Here is a 25,272-nt window from a genome sequence, read left to right as displayed (position 1 = left end):
CAGGCCAACATAGAGATATTCTTACATAGAGAGAGACTCTACAGCCGAGCCTGAGCCCAATCTAACCTCACTAAATTATTTTATTTATTTATTTTTTACATTGTAGAGGTCTTGTCAGCTCAAACCACTCTGGCCATTGTCCTCTGACCTCTCTCCTCTCTCTTGAGCAAGGCACCAAAGCTTACTAGTTGGTCCCTGACACCCCCCCCCCCCAATCCCCCATCCCCCCATTTGTTTTTCATGTGTCTTTTTGTGTGTTACAGGACTCTCTTGCATTGGGTAAGACTGATGAAGAGGCACTGAAACAGTTCCGGCAGAAGTTTGATGAAGCTCTTAGAGAGAGCTGGACCACCAAAGTAAACTGGATGGCTCACAATGTAGCACATCCCTCCTAACACCCTTATACGAACAAGGATCTATGTTTAGGAGAAAGCTTGAACACATTGTTCTGGTTGAACCAGTATACACTGTCTTTGCCATTAAATGGTTAAATACAACTTACTCAATGCAGTTAGCACAAAAAGCTGCTGATCTTAAGGATTTTCATGACTTTGAAAGAGAAACATGATGGAGATTTAAAAGGAGGTGGATGATTAAAAAAGGGAACAACGGAGAAGACAACTGTCAGCTCACACCAACATGAAAAAAAAACAATCTTCCACATTTCACAATATTTTCCCACAGTAAGAAGCACACTGACGGGAACAATGTGAAGCGTCACCCTCAGTTTTGTTTTTGATTTACTACTGAATGGATTTTATTTTTTTTATTGTCATGTCACCATCTTGCAGCTGAAATAACTCTTTAATCTGCAAATGTAGTGACAATGTCCTGGGACCAGGGATTGGAAAAAAAAAAGAAAAAAAAAGAAATGGCACATGGAGTACAACTGAACTTGTTTTTTCATGGAACTGGAAACAGAAATGATAACTCTGAAGGCTTGTAGAGCCAACTTGAGTGAAATTGTTATTGAATAAATAGTTATAAATTATTCTTATTATTCATTCCAACTTAAAGCCAGAAATCACTATTAAAATAACAGCACGTCTGCACTATTAGCAATTTGCTTGCTGCGGGCAAGTTAAAAAAGAGAAGATCATGCAGTTTGGAACATGCAGCCACCAGTTGTTGTTTTTTTGTTTGTTTGTTTTTTTCTTCTTGTTTTTTTTTCCTCTTCTCACTTGTATACAAAGTTGAAAAAAATTGCAAGCATAGCCCACTCATTGTTTCTCAGACAAAACCAGGGGTTATTAACGTAAGTGTGACAGCCATTACTTAATTGAAACAAGCAAATATAGGAATATGGCATCACCTAAATAGTTTCATTCATGTTGTTAATACTTCCAAAAGGATGATTTTTAAAGCATTTACTTCTACCTACTATTTTTAAGTTCACAATTACCCACTATATTAATGTGATCAGAATGCTGGAGCAAGAATCAAATAGTATTTTAGTCGAGATGGATATTTCAGGGATTGTAACCTACAGTAGGGCTCCACTGCCTTTAAAGGAAATACACATTGGAGCACAGACTCACTGAATGCCAAATGGGATCTACTGTGCCTTATACAATGGAAGAATTCTACTGTTTGTATGAGACTACTTAAAGCAAGAGGTTTCTAAACACTGGAATTTATTTGACTGTAATTATTTAAGGATTGTTACATGTTTATATTTATTTTCTTCTTCTGAAAAGTTTAGACTACTACTAATAGACTGTATCTGAGATTAGTGAGTTTACTCACACAAGTATTCAGCAAGCAAATACTTTGTAATGCTATGTCACAGCTAAGAAATAATCAGTTCCCTCTAGCATCTAATGGAGCCCCATAGATTCCTAGTAACTTTATAGCTTTACTGTAGCAGACACATTGTAACAATACTAACACAGGCCTTTGGTGATTACATATGTTTTATGTGAATTGGGTTCAGTCGACTACAATCATGGTTACATGAAAATTCCTATAAAGCCTGAACACCATTTCAGTGAGCATCTATGCCCATAGAACATTTCACTTGTTTTCTAATGCAAAATGATATTTACACTGAAGTACAGTGGTTTTAGAGAATGATTTATGTAGCTGTGTCCAATACCCTTTCATCCAAACAGTGTGAAACCTAACTGAAACAATGCATTTTGTTTTTACTATAGCAAAGAATTTTTTTATGTGAAAACAGCCTTAAACACATATCTCTGCCATACCAGTGGATGTTTTATCTTGTTGATAACCTGCTGTGTATCTCTATTGCTGCTTAAATTATCCTTAGTGAAAGAAACTTTATAACACAGAGAAGATAATTTAATGACCCATGGCATCTTTAATACTATTAACAGTAACAATAATATATGCTGCCTGAGAGGATATTGGTGCAATATGATGAATCCTGTTATGTGCAAATTTGGATTAATGTGTGTGCACTACTGCTGCTGTATGTTATTATGCTAGCATTTAATTTTCTCACACACTGAAACTGTTTCTCTATCTGATTCTGACTTGTTCTTACAGCTATGTTGTCATAGGAATGCTATTAAAGGTTTGGTATAGCATTCATTTTTTGTTCACTGTTTTACTTTTGTGAAGGCTGAGTCCTTTCTTTCCCAAAAACAAGATAATTAGAATGATAAGCATACTTTTTATATGGTACTAATATAGTGGTCATTCAGACTCTATGTATTTATTAATATTTTTTTGTGCAAGAAACACGACACATAGATAGATATATTAGATAGATATATTAGATGGAGATGTAATGTGTTTATATAAATATGTAGTGTATTCAGTGGCAAAACTAGGGCGTGGATTTCAGGTTTGAACTCCCTGAAATATTTTTCAGTTCCAATTTATTATTTATGGATTGTTAGCATGATACTATCATTATGTATATGTTTTATGAACATCTTTATAGCTCAATTACAGCACAAAAATATTCAGTTTTATATTGTGCTATAGTGATGTTCATAAAAGGTTAACAAAGTAATTGCATATTTAACTGCCCAGACATCAAACAAACTAGTCTCTTTGTTTAATCACATTTAGTTGGTGACCATTTGCTATAGTGAGAAATAGGATTCCAATCAGAATGCTGCATTTATACCTGTTTTGTTTTAAGGCCAGATAGCACTCAGAGCTCAGGAATAGCAAGGTGTCAACATGTGTAATACTGGAGATCTAATGCGGGAGGGGTTTATAATCTTTTTTTTTTTTTTTTTTTTGTAGGATAAAATCTAATTTCATCTAGTTTCTAGCATCTTACTGTAATCATTTTCAGTGGAACTGTCATAAAGGTATATATTATTAATAGGGCATGATTGCATGATTGTAGAGCATGCTTTAAAGGATTAAATAACAATTTGATGCCATCACTGCTCCTACTAATATGTGTAGCATCCACCCAAAATGCATGAGTTCATTGCACTTATCAGTACAATTGTAAAGTAGTTTATGGGCTGATGAATTTAGTCAGAATATAAAGACTACACACAACTATACCTGGGTAGAGACAAAGTCAGATGCAGGGCAAACAGCTGACATAATGACTAATAACTTCATTTTCCTTTCACTTTTCCTGGTTGTAGGTCACAGTGGCAACCATCTTTGATGGTCAGCCCAGATACCTGGCCACAGACACCAGCTTTCCAGCGGGGTCTTTGTCTGGTTGGATGTGCCTGATGCAGCTGGAGCAGAGCAGGGAGCATCTACAGTCTCCTCTTGATTTGGGAGAGTCGTGCTGGCTTGTGGATCTGAGTAGAGCTGGTTTAAATTCTCAATAGACCACAGTTGCAAAAAAGCAGAGGGTTTCATTTTAAAAATCAGAAACTCTCTAAAAGCATGCTATTAAAGCAGCTCAGGCTCAAAGATTTAAAGAGTTCTTCACTTCATAGGTGGGTAGTTTTGTTGCTTAATGCCACTGTTCATAGATTCTTTTCTGTTCATTTAAAGTCTCTTCTTTCATATTGTACCCTCGGTATGTATCATTCGTCTGAAAACGGATGTAATGTACCTTCAAATATTGTTTAAAATATGTAATAAAACCTTAACTGTCACAATTTCAAGGCGGAGAGGGATGCAGATTTAAAGTTTAATTAATATCAAAATAAAAGACACTGAACACATGAAAATGAAAACCACAAACCAATACATGGGAGACGAGAGAGCATAAATTGGCAACAGAAGACAATTGAAGCAAGACAAAGAGTACAGTGCAGACTGTGACTATATACGCGTGCCTCGTAAGGTGAATGAGAATCAGGTGCAGGTGGCCATGTGACAGTGATGCAGAGGTGCAGTGGCTGCTGGGAACTGAAGTCCAGAGTTTGGGACATCCATGACATTAAGGACCATGTGTGAACTTATAATTACATAAGGCCTCATTTATCAATCAACGATTAGTAACGTTGTGTATCATGTTTGTGTAAGATAAACCAAACAAAATTTTTCTGTCAGATTTATAAAAGTTTAGTAAATACAGATTTGCTTTCTATTGATGCTTATATTGATCATTGGCATTTAGTGATGCCCACAAAACACCATAAAAAGTCAAGTACACAGAGGGCTAGAAACATGAAATGACTACTAAATGGTGAAACAAAATGCAGACAGACAGAAGTGGAAGTTATTTTGTGTCACTTCTATGCCAATGAAAATAGTTAGCAGTGTAACAACACCTGAAGATGGCAAAATCTACAGGCAAATTATAGAAAAGGTGAATTGGGTGTGAATTAAGTGAGGTGACATGAAAGCAAAGGAGAAAAAAAAGAGCTACACTGTACTCAAGTGCTCATGCACACCAAGCATGCTATTTTAAAATTGTTTTAAGGGTCTCAGCTGACATGCTGGAAGTGTTGCACAGTCTTAAAAGAAGATTCTATGGCAAATGGAACTAATTTATAAGCCAGCTTACATTGTCTAAAAAAAAAATCATACCATTCTTTAAACATCTTTTCCCTCATAAGCAAAGCGAGCATTAAATCTTGTGTCAGCTGCGGCATTTGTTGATAGCATATAACTATGCACAGACAGACCAGCCAACCCTCTTTTTTTAATGGCACCATCTCTTTTGACATAATTACATTATTAATTTTATTTGTCTTCATTTGTGGGTTTGTGTTGGCTTGCTTTGTTTATTTTTCATATTCTTTAATTAATGCCAATAATATAAAATGACTGGGTTTGACAAAATGTGTTTTTGATAGGGACTATCATATAAGGGCATATGTTAAAAGCTGTAAACATAATTAAAAGAATGAGTCATTTAAACTTATTTCAGATATAAAAGTACAGTAATACATGCAGAAATTTACACACACTCAGGAGCATGAGTATGATAGTTTTCCAAAATTATGGAATCATCATGAATAACACATTTTTTGTGTAAATGCTCTTACAAAAAATACAGGAATAAACCTGTTCATGTCCAGCCTGATAAATAAGACTCAATGTTTGGAGTGGTACCTGGACCTGAAATGGTGTGAAATTTAAAAAAAAAAATGTAACTGCAACTAAATGTTTATAGTAACTGTTGATCAGTCCTGCACATCGGCTTGGAGGAATTTTAGCCCATTCCTCAGTAAAGAACAGCTTTATACATCCCAAATTCTCTGGGATGTTGGTGGGTTTCCTCACATGAACTTCTTGCTTCATATCTTTCCACAACATTTATTTTTTTTTGCCATCGAATTTTTATTGGAAAATCATATTTTACATAACACCTCATCCAACAACCCCCACCATACCCGGCCCCAACAAAACAATCACAGCCAAAACCAAAAGAAAGGGGGAAACAACAAACAAAAACAAACAAACCAACAAAATAAGTAAGATGATTAGTGTTTACCGTATACCTTCCCTCAATACACCTCCACAGTGCATACATCATTGAAGTAGGTAATAAATTGTTAAAATAGGTAAAAAGAATGTTAATTTTTACCGTATTCATTCTACCAAGAGGGGATAATGGTAGAGCTGCCCACCTTTGAAAGGTTGACTTCATGTATGAAATTAAGGGTGTAAAATTCGCCGCCATTAATGCATAATAGGTACGGGTGACATTAACAAAGTCCGTAGTCTTTCAGAAGCCATAAGTCCTTTCTGGTTATAATTGTAAACTGAGTAATTGAAAAAGAAGGCACCAAATGTCTTCGAAAAGATTCAGGTTGCATGAAAAGCGTAATTAAAGGACAAAATGCTTGGGAGCTCACTCCACACGTGTCTTCTCATTCACATGCTCAGCCGGAAGTCCCTTCCACTATTGGATTATTCTTATTCTATAACTTATTCTATTGGATTAAGGTCAGGACATTGACTTCACCATTCCAAAACATCAACTTTATACTGCTGGGTCATGCAGCAAGACAACAACCCTAAGCACAAAAGTTGTTCTAATGGGTTCACAAACTTTCAAGCATCACTGTAGCTTTCAACTGACTGAGAAAATTGGGTGGAAAGTGGTTAATAAATTAATGAAGTATTCTAGCTGCTACACAGTCCTTCAAAATGGTTCAAAAGTTCCTCTTTTCACCAGAAACATACTTGAACACACACAGAGAGAAGAAACAGTCAACATGTCCAAATTTACTCTTATACACTTTATTGCTACATGTAGCATAAAGACGAGAACCTGCCTGCACCTGTTACCTGCCTGTTGATTTGCAGCCACTTGATCTGCAGAAATACTAAATCAATGACTTGAAATTTAAAAATTCTCAAAATAATAGGCACTCAAACTCACACCAGATAAAACATGGTAGTTCTGAACTGAACACGTAACCAACCCCTAAAAAAAAAACTTACTCTGGCACTTACACCTCTACTCTGCCCACTCTGCTTCTTCTAGAACTCAATTAATAGATCTTGTATTGTAGCACTACTTGTATTGTTCTCTGCTTGATTTATCACTTTGCTTGTATTTTCTAATTTGTAAGTCGCTTTGGATAAAAGCGTCTGCTAAATGAATAAACATAAATGTAAATGTAGTTCATATGGATCTACACCATCAGTAAGACAAATTTTATTCATTTGCAGGGCAATGTAAAGCTGGTCCCTGAGCTGAGTAGACTAAATTTGAGTTTATTGTGTTGAAAAAAATTGTGTTTATTGTTTAACCTTTTGATCTTTTGTTTAAAAAAATCACCAAAATATTCTGCTTTCATGGATATCAAACAATTGCAAACACAACACAGGTTTATTAAAAAAAATCTTTGTTAATATAGGTGTGCAACAATGATTGGCACCCCTATGAATTCATATGAGAAAAATATATTTGACGCATATTCCCAATGATATTTAAAAAAAAAAAATTGTACACCTGGGTGACTAGGAACAGGAAATTGTTCATCCATGACTTCCTGTTTCACAGGGGTATAAATATGAGGTAACACAGGTCAAATTCCTTTAGTCATTCATTAAAATGGATAATATAGCTGTGTTAATATAGCTGTGATGTGCGGCAAAAGGTTGTTGAGCAAAATGGGCCGTGTTTGGAACTTCCAGTAGGACAATAATCCAAAACATACATTAAAATCAACACAAATCCTGCTATGGTCATCCCAGTCCCCTGATTTGAAACCCATAGAAAACCTGTGGGGGGAACTGAAGAGGAGAGTCCACCAGCGTGGGCTTCGAAATTTTAAGGACCTGGAGAGATTCTGTATAGAGGAATGTATTCTCCAACCTTGTCAGGCATTATGAGAAGACTCAGAGCTGTTATCTTGGCAAAGGGAGTCAGCACAAAGTATTGGCTGAAATGGTGCCAGTAATTGTTGCAAACGTATATTTAACACAGTTTTTCTTATAAACCTGTGTTTTGTTTGCAATCCATGAGAGCAGAGTATTTTTGTTAATTTTTTTTTAAACAAAAGAACAAAAGGTTAATTAATAAAGACAATTTTTCACAGCCTTCTTTGCTCACATTTACCAAGGGTGTCAATATTAGTAGAGGGCACTGTAAGCTAAATACAGAAACATATTTCTGGTGTTTATTAAACATGTAAAATACATCATTCACATCTAAATTGCTCATTGAATTCAAGGAATAACTGTGGGAGGCTCGAACATTTAAAATGTTAAGATGCTACTCTTTGTATTTCAGGTGAATGTAATTTAACATGCTGCTGTTTGACAAAACAACAACTTTGACCCCAATTCCAAAAAAGTTGGGACTCTGTGTAAAATGTAAATAAATGTAAATAAAAAAAGAATGCAATGATTTGCAAATCTTACAAACCCATATGTTATTCACAATAGAACAGAAAATATCAAACTGAGGAAAACTGAGGAAATGTTTAAACTGAGGAAATGTTTCATTTTCAGAAAAACAATAAAGTAATTTTGAATTTCATGGCCGCAGCACATCTCAAAAAAGTTGGGATGGGGGCAACAAAAGGCTGGAAAAGTAAGTAAAAAGAATCAGCTGGAGGAACATTTTGCAACTAATTAGGTTAATTGGCAAGCAAGTCAGTAAGAAAAAAAAGTACCTTAGAGAGGCAGAGTCTCTCAGAAGTAAAGATGGGATGGAAGAATATGTTTCTCTAAAACCTGTATACACCTTTCAGCATTATGGTGCCTTCCATAGCCACTAATGAACCCCCATACCATCAGAGATGCACGCTTTTGAACTGAGAGCTGATAAAAAGCCGGATGGTCCCTCTTCTCTTTAGTCCTCTTTAGTTTAGAGGACGCGGCGTCCATGGTTTCTAAAAAGAATTTAAAATTTCGATTAGTCTGACCACAGAACAGTTTTCCACGTTGCCTCAGTCCATTTTAAATTACCTTTCGCTCAGAGAAGACGGTGGCGTTTCTGGATCATGTTCACATATGGCTTCTTCTCTGCATGATAGAGCTTTAACCAGCATTTGTGGGTAGCATGGGAACTGTTTTCACAGACAATGAGTTCTGGAGGTGTTCCTGAGCCCATGCAGTGATTTCCATTACAGAATCATGCCTGTTTTTAATGTAATGCTGCTTGAGGGCCTGAAGTTATGGGGCATGCAATATTGATTTTCACCCTTGTCCCTTGCGAGAGATTTCTCCAGATTCTCTGAATATTTTGATGATATTATGCACTGTAGATGATGAGATATTCATAGACTTTGCAATTTTACATTGAGGAACATTGATATGAAATTGTTCCACAAACTGTAGCTGCAGTTTTTCACAGATTGGTGGACCTCTGCCCATCTTTACTTCTGAAAGACTCTGCCTCTCTAAGATACTCTTTTTATACCCAATCATGTTACTGACCTGTTGCCAATTAATCTCCAGCTGTTTCTTTTTAGTAACTCTTACTTTTCCAGCCTTTTGTTGCCCCCTTCCCAACTTTTTAGAGACACATTGTGGCCATCAAATTCCAAATTACTTTTTTTTCTTAAAATGGTACATTAGTTTAAACATTTGGTATGTTCTCTATGTTCTACTGTGAATAACATATGGGTTTATAAACCCCTTCAAAGGGATACGAGACACCCTGAATCACTCTGTTGGGGTTTATTATGCGATAGTGATCGGATGATTGTGCATTATCTTTTACATATTAAACCACACACAGAGGCTACCCATCTGTACTTCTGTTTTTGTTTGCATCTCGCCAAGCTTGATAACGTAAAGTCCACTCGATGAAATTACACACTCCACCCGATATCCATGACTGTCGCCAGAGTTGATCAGTGAAATTCTTAGAATCGTTAATTTCACCAGAAATAGTTAGAAACTGACTGGCATGAAAACAAGTCAGTCTCAATAGATCTGGTAGGGGGGCACCTGGGCTGGCCAACTGGATTTTAGTGGGGGCCGGCGCCACCCCTGATCACCATGTAATGGAGCCCCTGCACATTTGAGGGAAAATTGAAAAGAATGTTGTTGGGACCAGATAAAGAAATGAGATGCGGATAAAAAATAAACGTGATGCAAAAATGTAATTTTAATATTGATTTCTTTATAATGTAATTTTATAACAAATTATTATTTAATTGTGTCATTTTTGTTACCACCATTCAGTGTTACTTCCATGCACTGTCATTTTGTTACCTCTATACACTGAAAATGATTGCAATAATATGTTAGTAATGGGGGTGATATTTTACATTATAGAACTGTAGATTTAACCTTCTCCTCCAGTATTTCATTGACTGTCACTTTGATATCGCTAGATATAGTGTATAGCTATCTAGCTAAGAGCTTTCAAACAGAAGCGTGAAAAATGCACATTGCTGATTGGTTAATCCAGTTTCTCTGCATAGTAGCTTGTAGCCAATAAAATGTGATTAAACAAACTAAGAGATGCTTTCATTTATCATGTGGGGTGGTTAATTTATGGAGTAATGATGAATTCTTAAGCCATAGCTGTAGCTTTAGAAAATTGAAAGTACATTTTTGAAACATTGCAAGCTCATTTTGCCATTACACCAGGTTGAAGAGGTTCTCTCTGAATCCAACACATGTGACAGGGACATAACAACATTGCCTCTTGGTCACATGGAGTAGGAATTAAAGCCAAGTTCATCCCTAAATGTGGGTAGTTCAAAGGAGTGCTGAGAGAACAATGAGCTGCAGCCTGAAAGAAAGAATCTGGAGGACTTCAGCGTGCCTCAGCGTGCTTGGAAGGGGTGCATTCGGCAAGGTTATTCTGGCTGAACTCAGAGGCACAGATGAGGTGTATGCGCTGAAGATATTGAAGAAAAACATGATACTGGAATATGTTAACATGGACTACACTCTTGTCCCGCCAGGGCCATGTGTGTGCAGAGTTTGCATGTTCTCCCTGTGCTGCGGGGGTTTCCTCCGGGTGCTCCGGTTTCCTCCCCCAGTCCAAAGACATGCATGGTAGGCTGATTGGCGTGTCTAAAGTGTCCATAGTGTATGAATGGGTGTGTGAGTGTGTATGTGATTGTGCCCTGCGATGGATTGGCACCCTGTCCAGGGTGTACCCCGCCTTGTGCCCCATGCTCCCTGGAATAGGCTCCAGGTTCCCCCGTGACCCTGAAAAGGAGTAAGCGGTAGAAGATGGATGGATGGATGGATGGATTACACTCTACACTCTATGCATCCTGGCTCTGGCCAGCAAACACCCGTACCTGACGTACCTTTTCTGCTGCTTCCAGACCAATGATTACCTGTGCTTTGCTGTGGAATATGTGAATGGAGGGGAGCTTTCATACCATATTGCACGCTCATGTGGGTTTGATGAACCACACTCCCAATTTTAAGCTGCTGAGATCACCTGTACTCTCATGTTCTTTCAACGCAATGGGATCATTCATAGAGATCTCAAACCCAAAAACATCCTCTTAGATGCAGATGGCCACTGCAAGCTTGCTGACTTTGGCATGTGCAAAGAGACCATTCTAGATAGCCTGACTACCACCAGTCTGTGTGGCACACCCAACTACATGGCACGTGAGATGATACGGAGATGGGAATACAGCATGTCAGTGGATTGGTGGGCCCTAGGTGTTATCATGTATGAGATGGTGACGGGCTACATGCCATTTGATGATGACAACTATGAGAAGCTGTTTGAGTCCATCCTCTATCATAAGCTGTGCTACCCTTTAAAGCTCAGCAGAGAGGCGGTCAGTATCCTCAAGGCATTCCTGAGGAAGAGTCCCAAGACTCGGTTTGGCTGTGTGAAGTCCCAGGGCCAGGAGGAAGCCATCAAAGTTCATCCATTCTTCAAAGAGATCAACTAGGTGCTGATGGAACAGAGGAAGATTACGCCCCCTTTTAAACCACTAATTACAACAAAGAGGGACGTCAATAACTTTGAAGGAGATTTTACCTGTGAGGAGCCCAAGCTTTCTTTTGTGAATAATACCATCATCATCCAGTCCTGCCAAGAGGAGTTTAAGGGCTTCTCCTACATTAACACCACATATTAACTAGTGTTTATAAGATGGTGCGACAACAACCACCTCCAGCTCAACATCCGGTAAACCAAAGAGCTGGTGGTGGACTTCCAGCGCAGCAAGCGGCTCCCCACCCCGTCGCCATAAGGGGGGAGGAAATGGAGATAGTGGACAACTAAAGTTCCTAGGGGTGCAACTTAATACCAAACTGGTGCGTCAAACAACACTGTCGCCCTCTATAAGAAAAGACAGAGCAGGATGTTTTTTCTGAGGAAGATTTGGCAGGTAAGGGAACTCTTGACATAAAATGGAGGCGGAGGGGCGGACTTGGCAGCTTACCTTAAAACAGCTCAAAGAGTGGCGCATAAGAAGAGCTTTGGAAAGTAACTTCTTTCTCTACATGCCAAATGATCAGCAGACTGTCTTTTCAGAAGATTATCATCTGTATTATTTAAATTTTCTGTTCAACTGTCTAAATTAAATTCGCTAGCGTACATAGGCTACAGCAGCAGACTTAAAACAAGCTAATTTACACCATGCAAACCAATCAGCTAGCTAGCTCCATTTGAACATAATTTGATAAACAAACTTGAACATTATCAGGGTAAATACGGCACCCAGGCCTGTCGCAGGTGGGGTGCGAGGTCCTGCTAATTTACATAGTTCTCCTACTTGCAGACAGTGAGTGAGCAAGCGAGATGGCGTGAGCACAGACTACATAATGATGCAATATCAAAAATCCAAAATAAAAATAATTATTTGTTAGATTTTTTTCATGTGACCGTGACATGATTAATTGACTTGAGACACAGGAATGTCATTTTTAGAAGCATGAAAAATGAAAATTTTCAATGCTTAGCTGTATTTGTGAGAAAATCTGCGCCGACACATTTGTAAGAAAATAGGTACCGACACATTTGTGAGAAAATCTGCACCGACACATTTGTGAGAAAATCGCTTTCTGTTTGTTTGAGAGTCTGTTTGTTTGAAGTTTTCCTTTGCAAAGCAGATTGTGTTTGTTTGCAAAATGGTATAATTATTTGTTTAGCACAAATTTTACTCCATACAAAAGAGGCTTAAAAGAGGCTTAGCCTCAGATGGACCGGACTGTACTAAAAGAGGCTTAGCCCCAGATGGAGCAGACTGTACTAAAAGAGGCTTAGCCATGGATGGAGCGGACTGTACAACCCCTGGAACAGTGAGTTACTGAGTTTTCTCATTTTCAGTTAAGCAGCAAGTGTTTTAAACACCACGTTATTACAAAAAAGTGGCCACGTTCACACTAAACAGGCAGAAACACAATCAGGAATATCATTAACAGCATTAAGAGGGTTTTGGTAAAAGTGATGTGTTCATTATTGTTTGGCTAATCAATTATTATTGTTTGGCTAATTTTACATCCATGATAATTAGCCTAAAATTAACGGGTTTGTCAGAAAATTTGGATAAAGTGAAATAGTTATGCTGATGAGAACCTGTAGCTAAGCTAACTAGCTGTTAGCATTAGCACATTGCTATTTGAGTATTATAGCTATAATTGGTTCAACACTGCAGGCAGTTTTAAGAGCGTTAAAACCTTCAGACTCACTTAAAATGTCATTAAATGTGTTAACGTACAAGCAGCAAACTACAGGGAAATGAACAGGAAAGAGGAAAACAGTGTGAATGTGAATGTAGACAGAAATGAAACATTCAGCTAATGGTTTAAGATACATAATATTTAGCCTAATGTTAGCAGGCTTGCTAGCGCTTGTTTTTGTGTTTGCTATCTTGTTTGAAAAGACTGATATTTTCTTAAAGTTTACTAAAAGTTTACTAAAGTCAAATAGTTATGCTGAGAAGGAACATTAGTGAAGCTAAGATTAGCTAGCCAGCTAGTTAGCATAGCCAATGTTGCTAAATAATTGTTTTTCAGTGTTCAGGGTTTTTTGGTGTGATTTTTACGGGGCTGTAAACAGTGAATAGAGTCTCTGGAAAGTAATTGTGTTAAAACAGGTAAAATACTCACAATAATATGAAATGTGTTGTAGTTTATTATCTAGTTGTTCATCTGTGTGGTTCAGAAACTGCTGTACAACTAATAGGAAAGAAAACTATGTTAAAGTGGGCAGAAATTAAATTATAAACAGTGTTACAATAGCCGAAAGAGTTAAAACATTTAGTAAAATATTTAAAGAAATGTTCACAGTGTAATAATTAAGTTTAAAAACTGGTTTTATGGTCAGAGTCATGGTATTTAATCGGTTTTAAAAACACACAAGCCAGTGGTGAAAACTGAAGAAAATATTTATCCTTTGTACAGAATTGTCTTTGCACATCTTTATGTATATCTAACAAAAGCAAACAAACAGATGAAATTTCCTAATTGTTCTTGTTTCAAAGATAATTTTGAGAATGAAAAATATTGCTCAATATATCTCTCTAAATATTGGAGAGAGAGAGAGCTGCTATGAGAAAAGGCAGCTGACTGAGCAAAAAAAAAAAAAAATAATAATAATAATAAATCTGACCAGTGTGCAGTGCTGCTTAAGCAAAAAAATAAAGTTGTTTGGTTTAATTCTAGTCAGCGATGCTTTGCTCTTCATAGCTGTAGTGTGTATTAAAGTTAGGAGTTGTGTGATTTAGGAGAAAGAGGGTGGGAAGAGTTTTTGCAGAGCCACAGATTGACACAAAAGGGATGAGAAACATTAGAGATCAGCAAAAAAAAAATTGTAATAGACAAATGTATTTTATTCTGTTTTTTTGGGAGTGAGGTAAGTGTCTGATTATACACCATGACAAACGGTGAAGTCTGTAACACCTGTATCTTACACCTCTACATACAGCTATAACATAAATACTGAGGATGTATGGACCATTATAGGAAGATGACAGTAATTTACAGTTAACTTGTGTAAATATGTTTTGTGCAAAAGACTGTTTAGCGTGAGGATTTCTGGTTCCTTTTATAAGACGTGCAGATGTGTCTCACAGTCTGTTCATCTCTTTTGACACAGGAAGACGGAGGGAGGAAACATCGTTTGATGCACTGTTTCCTGCCCACAAGCTCCACTACAACACTGTGGAGAGTGACCACGAGGATGACGTCCACATGCCTGATCAGCACAAGGAGGTGCAAGATTGTGGTGATGAGCATGAGGTGCCTTTTAGAAGCTAACCCCTTTTGAGAAGCCCATCCCCTTTAGAAGGTCCATCTGCTCTAAGAATCTCACCCCCTTTCCTAAGGCAATCTTCTGTAAGAAGCCCATCCCCTTTGAGAATCACACCCCTTTGAGAAGCCCATCTCCTTTGAGATTCTCATCCCTTTTAAGAAGAACCTCCCCTGTAAGAAGACCAACCCCTGTGAGGAGACTATCTCCTTTAAATAGACCATCCACTGCGATGAACACACCCCCTTCTGTTACTCCTGTGTCCCGTCCTCGCATCAGTGTCAATATAACTGACTGTGTGGTTGGTCAGCCTTATGTTGTAGGCCATGTATTGATTCCCACCCAAAGCTGGAAGAGGAGGAGGGATGAAGAGGACAAGGAAGAAGCCACTCCTAGTAGAAGAAGGCAGTGTGTGAATCCTGTTGAGGAGACTGAGGAGGAGGAATTTATCAGGAGGCCCGTCCGAATCCGTTCTAGTCTAATTCCAATATATATATATATATATATATATATATATATATATATATATATATATATATATATATATATATATATATATGAGAGCTATAATCTTCAAAACCTCATAGTCACCACCTCATAGTCACCACCTCATCATAAAATGTGTAACAAGTATCACTGGTAAGTATTTTACACCTAGATTCCAGCATTAGTCTTTTAATATTATTATTATTATTATTATTGTTGTTGTTGTTGTTGTTGTTGTTGTTAATAGTATGAAATGTACTAATATCTGTAAATAATATTCTAACCTAATAAATGTATAGGTTAATATTGCTTTTTAATATCTGTATTGCATGTTTGTTTGTTTGTTTGTTTTTTGCTTTTAAATAATCAATAAAGTATCTGGGGGGTTTTTTTTGTTCAATACTCATGTCTCATGTGTCTTTTCTTACAACACACTATAAGCATTTCTCATTGGTTTCACATATACTTGTAGATATACAATGTAAAAATACTCCTTCAGTTTAAACCTTGGTGTTCAGAAGTAATTACACTTCTTCCTCACACAAGCAAAGACACTCTAGCCAACAGTCTGAACCTGTTAAATCTGTATAATTAATGATCTGGTGTTGTTGTAATGACAAATAAACTGATAACAGATGAATCTCAAGGTGCAATTTTGCTAAGATTTCAAAGTTAATTCTCACAAATGACTGCAGCAGGTACAGGTGAAACTTACAAACTAATGCAACATGAGGAAGAAACTGAGTTCAGGAGGGTTTGATTAACCAGTTTAAATTTTTGTCTAGGTGTGTAGTCGAGCTACAGTCTTATTTGTCTGTCCAAGTATACATGACACAATGTGTAATCGAATGACTGATACGGTTTGGTGCGATCCCTTGTGTTGCACGTCACCTCTTGTAATGATCTGGGAGTATTTCCCTTTAAGACCAGGAGGGGCGTGAGACCGCGTCATTCTGCACTCTGTCTGCCTGTGTGTGTCTGCAGCAAGTGTGTGACTGAGCAGCCAAACTATAACTGTGATAATGGTCAGCATAATTAATAAAACCAATGTCAAATGTTTCAACAGTAAACAGTGTCGCGTGTAGATCACGCCCACAGGTATTAGTGCCCGCCCTTGAACAGGTTTAAGATGTGATAAAATCGAACCGTTGATGAAAAAAAAAAAGAAATCAAAAAGAAAATGTATTGGGTGATATATTGATTTGCTTAGGGGAGGCTAGTGAATATTTTATACAAAATATAACATCCCTATAATGATTGGGTATAAAAGAGCATCTTAGAGAGGAAGAGTCTCTCAGAAGTAAAGGTGCGATGGAATCTGGATGGAAGAATATGTTGCTCAAAAACCTGTATATACCTTTCAGCATTGATGGTGCCTTTCCAGATGTGAAAGCTGCCCATTCCATAGGCACTAATGTACCCCCATACCATTAGAAATGCAGGTTTTTAAACTGAGCGCTGATAAAAACCCAGATGGTCCCTCTGCTCTTTAGTTTAGAGGACATGGCATCCATGGTTTCCTAAAGAATTTCACATTTCGATTTGTCTGACCACTATTTTTATACCCAATCATGTTACTGACCTGTTGCCAATTAACCTAATTAGTTGCAAAATGTTCCTCCAGCTGTTCCTCCTAACCATTTTGTTGCCTCCGTCCCAACTTTTTTGAGATGTGTTGTGGCCATCAAATTCAAAATTACCATATTTTTTTCTTAAATTAGTACATTTCCTCAGTTTAAACATTTGATATGTTTTCTATGTTCTATTGTGAATAACATATGGGTTTGTGAGATTTGCAAATCATTGCATTGTGTTTTTATTTACATTTTACACAGCGTCCCAACCTTTTTAGAATTGGGGTTGTATAACTAGAAATGTGTTCTTATCATTTCTTAATGTTACTAACAACTACTTTTCTTTTTCTTTTTTAAAGATGATGATTTGCACAGCACCCAAGTGGCACCTGTGGGAAATGGCTCGGACACAGAAAGACACTCCAAGCAAGCTAACCATGAACCATATACTGGAAAAACAATATGAATTATTGACACTGGAAGAGGCAAAACAAAAATTACAAATATAAAAACTGCTATTGGAGGAAACAAAGCTGAAGTTGGAGCTACATAACCTTGGACATGAACTCTCATTGACCATTGTCCAAAAAATAATTAATAAATTAATTGTATTTATTAATTTCTGATATTTTCCCATTAACTTTACTTGTTATGTAGTTAAATTAAAGCAATGGTTACTATAGGTCTACATAAAACCTAAATTAATTTAGTTGTATTTAAGCGATTTGAAGAATTATATATTTCAGTTGTTTTTACTGATCATCTGCATCACATTTTTGTAAAAATATTGGTTTGATGAATAAATTATGTGTCAAGTACATTTCAAAATAGTAATTATTTCAGTTTTCTCAATCAAGCAATGTGTTTTCTACAATCATTTGTCAAATATAATACCAAGATCCATCTTCATCTCCTGTCAGAGTGATCTCCAAAGCTGGTTCTTCATCCATGTGGTCTTCCTCTAGGTCTGAGAGTGCAAGATCTCTCAGACAATAAAATCTAAATTTCATAAATAAAATTTCAGGACTCAAACACCTTTCAATAACATTCCTTGTTATGGCATGGGCTGTGTTGTACTACGTTTGAGGTACACTGACTGGGTTCAAGAAGGGTTTGAGAAGCCAGTGTTTTAGTGGATAACCAGAGTCACCCAGCACCATGCAGTCACAATACACCCTGCATTTCTCCTCTCTCAAATGCATCATGAATTTTGGAATTGACCAACATTCTTGAGTCATGGGTTGGTCCTGGCCAGCAAGTGACACAGTTGAGCACTCTGAGTTTGGCATAACAAATCGCCTGCACATTAATACTGTGGTAGCCTTTCCTATTAACAAACAACTGCTCATAGCTTGAAGGTGCTTGAATCCTAATGTGTGTTCCATCTATGGCACCTATACATTTGGAAATCCAGCAATATTGAACAAAATCCATCTTCACCTTATTCAGTCAGCTACAGTGGAAGTCTGTCTGACGGCATGAGAAACTCGATGAATAATCCTTAATGCCGTAGACTTGTGTACCCCAATTAAGTCTCCAACTGCATTTATAAAACATCCTGTGGCAAAGAAGCGTAGAGCTAGACATACTTGTAGCAGTGGAGGGATGCTAAAATTTCTTGAAGTCTCTGGCCAAAATGCTCCCCAAGGTCAAATGCTAATTCCAATACTGAATGTCATGGAAAGAGTTTCTTCAGCAGTTCTTTTTCAGAAAGGACTTCCAGTGGGTTTAAATGTTCTTTGAAAACCCTTTCTCTTCTTATTGCTGGTTCATAAATCCAAAGATTAAAGTTTGCCATTGTATAAGTCAAAATCTACAATAGCGCAGTAGCCAGTGAAGCCACCTCCCTGAAACTGAGCCGAAGGTTGTGAGTTCAAATCCCAGCACTGCCAATCTGCCACTGCTGGGACCTTGCGCAAGGCCCTTAATCCTCAAATGCTCAGTTGTATTTATGAGAGACATTTAAGTCCCTCTGGATAAGGGCGTCTGCCAAATGCCATAAGTGTAAATGTCTGTTTTACAATTTGCACTGAGATGTACACAGGATTACAAAGAAATGGTGAAGCCATTGCAACAGATACTAATTTAAATGAGTTGTGTCACTTTTCTTTGCTCACAACTGATTGGTCCAAGTTGGGTTTGAGTTCTGTTACACATAACTTTCCCTGAAGCAGGTTAGCCATGGAGTGCAAGTTACTATGGACATGAACACTGGTAAAAGCCGAGCCACTTTCATGGTACCTAAAACCCAGGGTTGGCACAAACTAAACTGAAACTTACCTGGCTAGCCACCTAAACTGGCTTCATGGTACAGGCCCCAAGCCAGCCAGAAACTGAGCAAAACTAGGAAAACAAGACTAAACAACTTAAACAATCAAAATAGACCATGCATAGTTCTAATAATAACAAACACAAACATAACCTGAAAAAACAATGCTCCAGCAACAGAAGGAAGAAAACAGAGAACTTAATAAGAAAATCAAGAAAAATGACAAACAAGTGAGCATAGTTAATACAGAAAATAAGGGAGACAACGGAAAAAGAACTTCTACACTGACAGTCAGGGATCCCTCTAGTGGCCCAAGATGGAACTGCCCCTGGGGGCCATGACAATAATACTCAGGATCGCCCTGTTAAAAAATATTATATTTTTTAAATCAAACATAGTATTTACAAAGGCAATGATGACAACCTTTTTTATTTATGATTTTAACCACATGTTAAAACAGAATTCACTTCAAGTCTACATGTAACTGTGAGTGATGCAGGATGAAGGATGTGTGATGTAATTGTTTCTGGCAGTAGCCAACTATATACACCATTCTGTCTATCACAAAGCACCTGTCCTATCTGTCAGTCTCATGTGGTTAAGAGGTTTGTTTAATTGGATGCCATTTCTGGTACTATTTTAGAGACTGGTCCCAGATTCTGTGATGGGGTTGTGTCCTGTATGTGGGTGGGCAACGATTGCACATACTCAGTTGACATTTTCAATACAATGATGTGAGCAATATGCTTACGTGATAGCTAATGGTGTCAACCCTCTCATTGAACTTCTACAGGCCTGCCATGTGACCAGTAAAGGTGAGGAAGTCAAGGCAGGACCCAGTTTCTGAACTGAAATTCCTGACAGTGTGTAGCCTGATTGCAGGCACATTATTACACTTCCTGAGTATTTGCAGATTGTAAAGCGGTTAAGGGGGCTGCTTTTACCAACCTTTTTTAGCCACATGGATTGGGCTGATAGGCTGCCAGAAATAGCGTTTGTGAGAATGTGCTGTATCAACAATACATTTGTCAGTCACTGCAGCATCCAGTCACACTAGTATTTGGTCTAATGCAACTATTTAATATTTAAAAGAGATTAAAAGAACAAAAACCTATTTTAAGCACTGATGGGTCACTTGCTTTGTCTAGACTGCTGTAAGCCAGAGTGCAGCTAGATGTGAACAGTTCTAAATCCACTCACTTGACTACTGATATAGATAAACTGACACATGGCATGCCTTTTTAAAGAAGCCACTTGAAGCCACTAATTTCACTTGCACATACATACAGGAGCTAGATCTTTGCTTAATTATATATATATATATATATATATATATATATATATATATATATATATATATATATATATATATATATATATATACACACACACACATACACACACACACACACACACACACACAATGGGGGAAATAAGTATTGAACATGTCAACATTTTTTTCAGTAAATATATTTCCAATGAGGCTATTCACATGAAATTTTGACCAGACATCAGTATTAACTCCAGAAATCTGGAAATATAAAGAATTTACAACATTAAAGTCCATAAATAAAGTTATGTGTAATAAAGTGGAGTGACACAGGAAAAAAGTATTGAACACGCTAACTGAAATTTATTTAATACTTAGTAGAGAAACCTTTGTTTCTAATGACAGCTTCAAGACACTTCCTGTATGAAAAAATTAATGGGCCGCAGTATTCAGGTGTGATTTTGACCCATTCTCCTAAACATATTGTCTTTAAATCTTGGCCAGTCTAACGCCTTGATTTTTTTCTCTGAACCCAATTGAGAGTTTCCTTTGCTGTATACTTTGGATTGTATACAATTGGATGGAACATCTTCATCATTCTGGTGGATGGCAGATTTTTCTCAAGAATCTCCCGGTAAAGAGCTCCATTCATCATTCCTTCAATTATATGAAGTTTGCCAGTACCATGCAATGAAAAACAGCCCCACACCATGATGCTTACACCTCCAAACTTCACTGTTGGTATAGTGTTTTAAGGGTGATGTGCGGTGCCATTTCTTCTCCAAACATGGTGTGTAGTATGACAGCCAAAAAGTTCAATATTGCACTCGTCTGAGCAGACTACACTCTCCCAGTATTTCATAGCCTTGTCCAAATGAGTTTTAGCAAACTTTAAATGAGCTTCGACATGCCTTTTCTTTAGTAATCGAGTCTTACGGGGTGAGCGTGAGCAGTGGAGTACATGGCCTATTGTTTTCTCAGTGACGATGCCACCTGCTGTTTCCAAGTGTTTCTGGAGCTCTTTCCGAGTGGTCCTTGGCTCTTGGACTACTCTTTTGACTATTCTTCTGACTCCCTGGTCAGAAATCTTGCAAGGGGTTCCTGTACATGGCTGGTTGATGATGGAGTGACGTTGCTTCCACTTGCGGATAATGGCCCCAATGGTGCTTACTGGAAGATTCAGAAGTTTTGAAATATGTCTGTATCCGATTCCATCAATATATTTCGCAACAATAAGGTTGCAAAGGTCTTGGGAGAGCTCTTTGCTTGTATCCATCATATGATGTTTCTTGTGTGATACCTTGGTATCAAAAAGCCTTTTAATAGACCATCAATTTACTAACCAAGCTGATATTAATTTGCACAGATAGGAGGTATAATTACTTACGGATTTCAGCTGGTTCCTTGCCTTTACCTTACCTTGGAGACCTGCATTTCCTTGTCGTGTTCTTTACTTTTTACCTGTATCATTCCACTTTATTACACATAACTTTATTTATGGACTTTAATGTTGTGAATACTTTATATTTCCAGATTTCTTGAGATAATACTGATGTCTGGTGAAAATCTCATGTAGATAGCCTAATTGGAAATATATTTAATGAAAAAAAAATGTTTACCCTAAATATATATATATATATATATATATTTGGTCATCTTTCCCATGCATTGCAACTGCTTAGATATTATTGTAAAATGTGTATTGCACACACGCCCTTTAATGCTATCAAGCTGTCCAATCTAGTGAAAAGGATTTCAGTAAATCCTTTTCAGTAGGATAAATCCAATAAATCACCCCAATTTCAGTAATATTTTGCTAAGCAATGGTTAATTTAATTAGTTATAGTTCTTACAATTTTCACATTTGTGAGAATGTTACTTGAGAATGTCACTTGCTTCATTAAATCTATGTGTGAATATGAAAGATGTGGATCGGAAGCTTCTGCCATTAAATATCCTTTCTGGGTTTGGTACATTTCTAAAAGAACAGAAAAGTTTGTTGGACATGGTATCAGAATGTGCTATAAAGCTGTTACACAGTGCTGTGAATCAAAATGAGGTCATTTAACTAGCATTTTATTATAATGCTTATATGATTTGCCTGGAACATTTTCTTTCCATCACCACTGTGCAATGTAGAGGCACAAGTGTGTTGAAAAGCCTCTTTAAGAGGAGCTAATATTGGAGTCCATTGCAATGGCGACCTCACTGTGATAAGGTGATGAAAACCATCAACACTCCTAAGTGCAACCACATCCCTGCATGCCTCACACTGTGGACTTTTAAGGTAATATACAGTTATCAGTGTGTGCATTAAAAACATTGAGCAAGATCATCTTGATTTATTGATTCAGTATAGTAATCTCAAGATATAGTAATGTACAATGCACAGTTTTAAATATTATTTCTTATATTACCCCTATTAAAGGGTTTCATAACAAAGTAGGCTTCAACTGCCTTCTGTGGAGTGTGAACTGTGAACTATAATGGGAAAAGCTAGTGATATCCCCTTTTTCAGTTGGTTGTTGTTGTTTTGTTTCAGTTGGTTGTTATTTTTTTGTAAGGTGCACTTAAAATCATGGTGCAAGTAAATGCCAGCCTGGAGCCGTGCTAAAATTCTGCCTGTCTCCCGAATCTTCCTCACCTTGCACACGCTTATACACCAGGGTTCTACAGTGGCCCTACCCAAGCTCCCTTTCACCAAGGAGATGGCGGAGCTATTAATGGAACACATTGTATGTGTGCAGGGGTTGCCTAACAATCTGGTGTTTGACCAAGGCCCCAGTTCACTAACTGTTATTGGAAGACCATCTGCCAGCTCTTGGGGGCCTCTGTACAGTGGTGCTTGAAAGTTTGTGAACTCTTTAAAATTTTCTATATATCTGCAGAAATATGACCTAAAACATCATCAGATTTTCCTATGAGTCTTAAAAGTAGACAAAGAGAACCCAATTAAACAAATTAGTGAAAAATATTATACTTGGTCATTTATTTATTGAGGAAAAGTATCCAATATTACATATCTGTGAGAGGCAACAGTGTGTGAACCTCTAGGATTAGCAGTTTAATTTGAAGGTGAAATTTGAGTCAGGTGTTTTCAATCAGTGGGATGACAATCAGGTGTGAGTGAGTTCCCTGTTTTATTTAAAGAACAGGGATCTATCAAAGTCTTCACAACACATGTTTGTAGAAGTGTATCACGGCATGAATAAATTAGATTTTTGAGGACCTCAGAAAAGGAGTTGTTTAAGCTCATGAGGTTGGAAATTACAAAACCATCGCTAAAGAGTTTAGACTCGACCAATCCACAGATAGCAGAAAATTTAAGACCATTATTACCCTCCCCAGGAGTCCAACAAAGATCACTCCAAGAGCAAGATGTGTAATAGTCTGCAAGGTCACAAAGGAGCCAGGCCTCTCTCACATTGGCTAATGTTAATGTTCATAAGTCCACCATCAGGAGAACACTGAACAACAAATGTGTGCATGCCAGGGTTGCAAGGAGAAAGCCACTGCTCTCCAAAAAGAATATTTCTGCATGTCAGCAGTTTGCTAAAGATCACGTGGACAAGCCAAAAAACTATTGGAACAATATTTTATGGATGGAGGAAACCATAATAGAATTTTTGATTTAAATGAGAAGGGTTATGTTTGGAGAAAGGAAAACACTGCATTCCAGCATAAGAATGTTTTGGAATGACCAAGTGAAAGTCCTGACCTTAATCCAATAGAAATGCTGTGGAAAGAGATGAAGCAAGCAGTTCATGTGAGGAAACCAATCTATTTCACAGAGTTAAATCTGTTCTGTACTGAGGAATGAGCTAAAATTACTCTAAGCTGACGGACACTTATGATCAACAGTTACCAGAAACGTTTAGTTGCAGTTATTGCTGCACAAAAGGATCACACCAGATACTGAAAGCAAAGGTTCACATACTTTTGCCACTCACAGATATGTAATTTTGGACCATTTTCCTCAATAAATCAATGAGCAAATATAATATTTTTGTCTCATTTGTTTAACTGGGTTCTCTTTATCTACTTTTAGGACATATTTATGCAGAAATATAGAAATTTCTACAGGGTTCACAAACTCTCAAGCACCACTGTAAGTGTTTCCTCCAGCTTCCTGCCCTCAATTGAATGGCCATACTGAGAGGGTCAACCAAGACCTAGTCTCTACTATGCATTGCTGTGAAAATGTATTTGTCCCTATTCTGATTTCTTCTGTTTTTGTGTATATCTCATACTAAATAATTTTAGATCTTCAAACGAAATAAAACATAAAACAAAGGTAACCTGAGTAAAAACACAATACAATTTTTATTTATTTTATTTTTTTATCAAAGGAAAAAAGTTATCCATCACCTCTCAACCATTTGAAAACCTAATTGCTCCTTTAAACTTAAAATCTGGTTGTACCACCTTTAGTAGCAATGACTGCAACCAAACGCCTCCAATAACTGGAGATCTGAGGGTTTTTGAGAATGAACTGCCCATTTAAATTCCTGCCAATTGCTTCAAGTCAGGACTTTGACTAGGCCACTCCAAAACTTTAATTTAGCTTTTTTTGAGCCATTCAGAGGTGGATTTACTCCTATGCTTTGGATCATTGTCTTGCTGCATAATTCAGTTGCACTTGCGTTTCAACTTACAGACTGAAGACCGGACATTCTCCTTCAGG

At 37.3% G+C, this 25,272-nt stretch overlaps 1 protein-coding gene and 1 pseudogene across 1 annotated transcript in view; both read left to right on the top strand.

Annotated features, from left to right (window-relative positions):
* pik3cb (phosphatidylinositol-4,5-bisphosphate 3-kinase, catalytic subunit beta) overlaps positions 1-2,553 on the top strand; it is a 48,138-nt gene extending 45,585 nt beyond the window's left edge. The window contains exon 23 of the mRNA XM_053651166.1: positions 264-2,553. Coding sequence (XP_053507141.1) covers positions 264-395 — 132 coding nt within the window. The 3' untranslated portion in view covers positions 396-2,553. The remainder of the gene's footprint in view (positions 1-263) is intronic.
* LOC128624571 (protein kinase C epsilon type-like) lies at positions 1,461-12,273 on the top strand (annotated as a pseudogene).
* The last annotated feature ends 12,999 nt before the right edge of the window (positions 12,274-25,272 follow it).

The sequence above is a fragment of the Ictalurus furcatus genome, chromosome 20 (genome assembly GCF_023375685.1).
Source record: "Ictalurus furcatus strain D&B chromosome 20, Billie_1.0, whole genome shotgun sequence".
Classification (NCBI taxonomy): domain Eukaryota; kingdom Metazoa; phylum Chordata; class Actinopteri; order Siluriformes; family Ictaluridae; genus Ictalurus; species Ictalurus furcatus.
The sequence above is the reverse complement of the archived record's forward strand: the minus strand, read 5'-3'. Positions and strand labels throughout refer to the sequence as shown.